Below are 6049 nucleotides of genomic sequence, written 5' to 3' on the forward strand. Positions count from 1 at the left end.
CCACACCCACCTTATATCCTGAGTTTAGAAGATTCAGTGATAAAGGGATAAAATAATTGTTATACTTATTCAGACATCTTTTCCTGTTTTTAATTGGAACCCTATAGCGTCTACCTGATGGGAGCAGCTCGTACTCTGAATGCAGGAAATGGGAGGGGTCTGCTATAATTTTCCTAGCCTGTTTGGTCTTCTCAAAAAGAATTTGGAGGGAGGGATGCTCCCTTACACCCCTATCACTTTCATTGCTGTATGAACCAGTCTATTTATTTGTGATTTTAACTTCACTGATATGTTACCAAATCAGGCTACAATTCCGTAACGTAATACACGCTCTATCACAGAATGAAAAAATAGCATCATTACCCTCTGTCCAACCCCAAACACCCTGAGTCTTCGCAAAAGGTAAAGTCGCTGTTGTTGCATCAGATCAGACACCGTAGTATTTGTAAGAATAAACCTGGGTAATACAAATGTTGTGGACCAGTAATGGAGATTGGAGAATGATCTCCCAGATGTCCTGGATCAAGAATGATTTCTTCTGTTTTCTTAGTATTTACAATAGTTTACAAGATGATGGTCCTCACACCGAGCAGTGTAACTTGTTTTAGAGTAGGCTATATGGCATTGCAGAGTTCATATATCATAAGTGTAGTGCTTACCCTAGTTTGATAAAGGGACAGTTCAATCAAAGAACGTATATTGACTCTTTGGTTCAATATAGAAGAGAATGGGAACATGACATAAGTTCTATAGTCTGTGCCTCCATCTGCTGGTGATAGAGGGGAATTACAAGAGATTATCTTATTAAAGGAGGGGCCATAGGATGTTGTTAGCAAGCCGTGTGGGTAAAGTAAAAGTTGATCTTCTGGCATTCATTAATATTTGTATAAAATAATTTTATTTAAAAATAACAAGCATCTATAAGATTCTTCCATGATTAGACAATTTATTAATCAGTGTTTGTGAGGGATTTGCCGAGATGTGTACTGAAGACGCAAAATCTCTCCACCAATGGGACCATTACGTCTGAATTCGTCTAGCCAATAGAAGCACGAAGAGAAAAGAAACCGGCAGCTTATTGATGACGTAAGTGACCAGAAGCACAAAACCGCGTGAAAATGGTAAGTGTTGTTATTTAGCAATAACATGTGTTTATTACCTTTAAAACGTATATAAATTGTACATAGACCAAATGAATCCTTTTGCAATATGTAACATGTTTTTATTGTTTACTGTTCACCCCCCGTTGGCGAGGAATTAATAATCACCGCAGTCTGCTAACGGCTAAGTTAGCTCTCCGAATAGCCCAATAAACCTGTCCAGTCTCAAGAAAATTATTATTATTTTAATTAAATCCCTATTAAAAGCAACTATTTTTGATATTTTTACATTAATGTATGTCTTTGTATTTTATGTGGTCGAATAGTGTTCGATAATTTAGAGCTAGTGTAATTTGCTTTCAGTGTTTGCAATTTGATAATGTGATAGTGACAATTTGATAGTGTTTGCAAATCTCTCATTGTCTGACAGTATATTTCACAGGTTTAATCACATTTTAATATCGTTTAATCAATTCTTGTTCTTCGTGTGAGAACATAATATGAATGTAACGTTAACATTCAAACATTTAATTCCTCAGCTCTTCTACTCGTTTTTCAAGTCCTTGGTCGGCAAAGATGTTGTGGTGGAGCTCAAGAATGACTTGAGGTAAGCTCTTTCTGTTTTATGCGTGTCATACTTTGAAAAAATATAATATGTGCACAGTGTAATGTGTGTAGAAACTTATTACATTCTGATTTTCAACTTTGCAGCATATGTGGAACATTACACTCAGTTGATCAGGTATGGCAGCAAACCCTGCTTTGTTGAAATCCAAGCAAATATTGTGTGAATTTTAAAATTAAACTTGTTCTCCCTTCACAGTATTTGAACATCAAACTGACAGATATCAGTGTCACTGATCCAGAGAAATATCCGCACATGGTGAGAACTTGTCAAGTGTGTTGTTTGTTAAAGATTAAGAAGTATTGTGTGGGTGTGCACAATATTTAAACCACATAATAAGTCAATAGATTGAAAAGAGAAGTAATTATATGGCATAAATCTGTTCTGTGCCTGGAACCTCAGGCACTTTAGTCTGTCAAGAATGAAATGTAATATTGAGCTTGAGCAGGTGCTCAACTGATGAACACTTTCAGAAGAACTACATCTATAGAAATGACTCTAATATTTTGTATTGTTTTAGTTGTCGGTGAAGAACTGCTTTATCCGTGGATCGGTGGTGCGGTATGTACAGCTTCCTGCGGATGAAGTGGACACACAGCTACTACAGGATGCTGCACGCAAAGAAGCTATGCAACAGAAACAATAATGCGTTTGCATTTGAGAAAAGGTTGTTTTGTTGGACTGTTCACACGCGTCATCTGTGGAGTTTTGTAGGTTAAATATCTTTTTCTTTTTTTACCTGGAACTTTATGTAAAGTTTTTTTTTTTTGCTGTTGTAATTTTCCTTTTTACCTCTCTTGTCATGAGGCCCATTGTTGAGAGTGTGTGACATTTTTTTCAGTTAGTGGTTGTGTGCTTTTTAATGAATCTTAAGAAGGTTCTGTACTGCATCTAAATTCTTTGTTTTTCAGGCCTACTGATACAGTAATAAAGTATTTCCTTTCATCGCCTCCTTTTTGATGAAAAAGCTTGTTTATTGTTTCTTTTTAGTTCAGCCATTGGCAAACTGTTGCCAGGGTTTGTACAGACTCTGTCAAATGAAATTCCAGGACTTTCAAGGACTTTTCAAGCACTACTTTTTTGGATTTCAAGGACTTCAATCGGCACTTATCAAACAATATCTTGATTATTAATTTTACTTATTGATGTTTCAATTCAGAGAGGTGAATCCATTGACCAGCACTGGCAGGAATGGGAAATCGCCTTAACCATTGAAAGGATATTGAAACTGATTTTTCCCCCCATTGATATATATGATTGACCTGAAGAATGAAAGTTGTATTATATACTTATCATATTCTTAATATCATGCTCATAGCCATGAGATATAGCTCTATATCTCAGACGGGCTGCAACGTTGATTTAGCGTGAAACAATTGTATTTTTTCAACAACAACACAAAAAAAATCACAATATTTTGAATTGGGGATGGACCGATACCACTTTTTACAGAACGAGATACCGATAATGTATCCGATCCCTGAATTTTCACTGCATTTATAATTTTTAAATGTATTAGTAATAATCATATTAGTTGGCTTAATTTGTTCATCAAATATATATTTCTTTCAATTATTTGCATAATGCATTGTATGAGCTTTTGTTACTGTACATTCTATTGCTCTATCATATTTTATATTTCATTGAATAGCACAGCACATATTTAGACTAGAGCAGCTCCAGAAATGTCAGTGCTGAGAATTGGGTCAGTGGTACAAATGTGGTACAAATGTTTAGACACCAGTGAAATATAAATTATTTAATCCAATTTTCATACTACAACAAAAACTGCCAGCCTAATTAATGTGAATTGAAAACATTATTAAAACTTAATCAAAGTTGTGCTGACCAAATAAAACCTGTAACAAAGAAAAACTCCGTGATGAAAATGTGCGCACAAAGATACAGAAATCCTTCCAAAACAGTATATGTGCATTCCCAGACAAGATGAAAGAGATATTTCATATATTTCGAGGGCCGAACAATCTGTCGCTCACACGATATAGCATTAGCATTAATTATCCAGGATAAGTTCCCGATCGATGACATAACATTTTTCCTTGCCCAAGTATCCGTTTTTCACTTTAACAGTGGTTTTCACTCAGATGTACGTCACAACATGGAAGAAAAAACGTGATCGCAGCTTCCATTTCATGAGTGCCGAAGGATTTGTTAATTAGCTCACCAATGAACTTGAAATCTGTTAACGTTAATTTGCTAACCGTGTGAAGTTGAACCAAGACAAATTACCACCAGCCGTTAGTTAATGTTCCATTTTAGGCCTTGCTGACACGCTCGCGGGTTACTCTCAGATTACTCAGATACAGAGTTTAATGAGAATGGTAGGTGTGTTTTTCATCCTTTCCATAACATTGTTTATGGTTGTTTCAATACCTTGTGTGATATCTGGAAAGTATTTTAATCATGATAAGCGCGTTCCGATTAATCTCGAGCTCACCTGATTCAAAACGCTCCCATGATGTCCTCCTCAACATAGCCCTACGTTTTGAAACGGCTTTTAAGTGTGAAACATAAGTATTTGATTTTTATGACGAAAAATTGGTCAATTTCAGGTGTCTGAATAGTGTTTATCGCAGAGATTTATTACAACTGCTACTTCTACTACATGGCATCGGACAAGCACAATGGGTCACACAAGCCATGAATTGGGAATTGTATAGATTTCGTATCGAGAGAATTCCAGACAAGTTCAAGTGGTGTTCATCTGTGTTTTTAGGAGAACTACACGAATGAGGGCTTCGACATGGATGAGTGTTTCTCTGAGAGGCACCATAGCAAAGTAAGTTGAGAGAAGGACGTAGGAAGTCATCAATTATGCAAGTGACCAATTTAGTTTTTCATTATATGTTTTCGTCATTTAGATGGACGATCGCAGTAGTAAAGGTTCTGCTCTAAACTCTATGCTTCAAGAGTTGTTTGAAGAAAAGGTAGGATTGGAAAGAAAAGGGCTTTAAGTTACTCTTTTTGTGTGTGTAAGTGAACCGTTTTTGAATCTGTGTTTTTAGATTTCTACTCAGAAGAAAAATCACTGGATACTTGGCCCTGATGACCTCAATGACACTCTTGTTCATGATTTTGAGCTAGAAGAAGCAGCGTGAGCTCTGCATCAGTGCCTGCATGGTTTTGCATTCACCTGTGAATAAAAGTTGCAGGTGAAACTTCAGTTTTTAAAAATGACTTTAGCTAATAATAAAGTAAATATATTTGTGTTCTGTTCGTGTGCTTATTAATGCAGACCCAGAATAACCAAGCTATTTAAAATTCTATTAGTGAGAGATCCCTCTGTCGCTTGTTGTAAATCCGGTTTGACAAAATTCAGTTTACTGTGTGTGTAAAGGCTTGACTATTTGTGAGGGCCAAAGTGTCCTGGACATTCAATGTCCTTAAAAATGTAGTGAAAACTGTTGAACGGTAACTAGTGACCTGGACCTCGCTAGATTTATGTTTTGGGGTTGAGTTGGATTAGGTGATTATGTAAATATGATTAACCTCACCTGGTATAAAAAAACATTGGTAGTTTATTAGATGTTCTTACTTCATGAAACAAGTGTTTGTGTACCTATTATTTTGGGGCCACAGAGGTTTAGTTAAGTATAAAGGTGTTTACTCAGTATACAAATTACAGAAGTCAATGGAAATTCCCCATTCTGGGCTATATTGTTGCTTTTTTTGTTTTATTGGTTTTTAAGAAGGAAGCAAAAGAAGCTCAGACCTGTTCCAGAGTAACACAAGAGGATCTAATACCTTTGGTTTGTAATGGATAGTTTTCTGATCCCTCTCCCCAATCTCTCATAATGACTGTTGCAGACTTCCATTATATGATCTTGTGTTGAACTGATTATTAAATAAGCTTCTATATAAATGATGACATCTCCTGTCTGTATGATGCTATGCAGTATGTACTGTATTATGATGTGTACATAGGTCTGAGCATTAGTTGTGGAGTCAAAAATCATTTTGGTTGATATATATATATCTATATCAGCATGTTGAGGTGGTGTAAATCTGGTTGTGGTGTTTTAAATGGAGCTGTTTGTCACTTGTTGACTGGGAATCAGTACTGGTGTAACTTAAAGCAAATGTCTGTGGAAAAACAAACTCTGTAGCCCAACTGTTTTGTAGGGTTTCACTCCTATTGGGGTTAGTTCATTCGTTCATAGTACTCTAGTCCTGTAAAAGGAATTGATACTACAGAGGTGTGGAGCTTCCAGTGTTGCTTTTCACTACCCTAAGCTTGTGGTGATTTGGTTCTCTGCTTATTGTCTCGACTCTCTAACAATTTGGTCTTTGTTGTAGCATGCAA

The 6049-nt window shown here is 36.2% G+C and overlaps 1 protein-coding gene and 1 long non-coding RNA gene across 2 annotated transcripts; both read left to right on the top strand.

Moving 5' to 3' along the window:
* Positions 1 to 1031: 1031 nt before the first annotated feature.
* On the top strand, positions 1032 to 2677 carry smx5. The gene is made up of 5 exons (XM_056246337.1): positions 1032 to 1121; positions 1640 to 1707; positions 1812 to 1842; positions 1924 to 1983; positions 2246 to 2677. Exons 1-5 carry the CDS (start codon positions 1119 to 1121, stop codon positions 2369 to 2371), a joined length of 288 nt encoding a protein of 95 aa, XP_056102312.1. The 5' UTR covers positions 1032 to 1118; the 3' UTR covers positions 2372 to 2677.
* A 1784-nt stretch (positions 2678 to 4461) lies between these two features.
* Positions 4462 to 4940, top strand: LOC130081309 (uncharacterized). Its single transcript, XR_008806713.1, has 3 exons — positions 4462 to 4525; positions 4608 to 4673; positions 4752 to 4940. It is a non-coding gene; the product is annotated as an uncharacterized LOC130081309 (long non-coding RNA).
* Positions 4941 to 6049: the final 1109 nt, after the last annotated feature.

This window comes from Rhinichthys klamathensis, unplaced genomic scaffold (assembly GCF_029890125.1).
Source record: "Rhinichthys klamathensis goyatoka isolate OS25496 unplaced genomic scaffold, OSU_Roscu_1.1 h1tg000036l_1, whole genome shotgun sequence".
Taxonomy (NCBI): domain Eukaryota; kingdom Metazoa; phylum Chordata; class Actinopteri; order Cypriniformes; family Leuciscidae; genus Rhinichthys; species Rhinichthys klamathensis.

Bases quoted from the DNA above. Each gene is read 5' to 3' on its own strand.
- smx5 (XM_056246337.1), top strand. The intron at 1,843-1,923 runs GTATGGCAGCAA...CTCCCTTCACAG, and splicing joins CATTACACTCAGTTGATCAG to TATTTGAACATCAAACTGAC. The intron at 1,984-2,245 runs GTGAGAACTTGT...GTATTGTTTTAG, and splicing joins CAGAGAAATATCCGCACATG to TTGTCGGTGAAGAACTGCTT.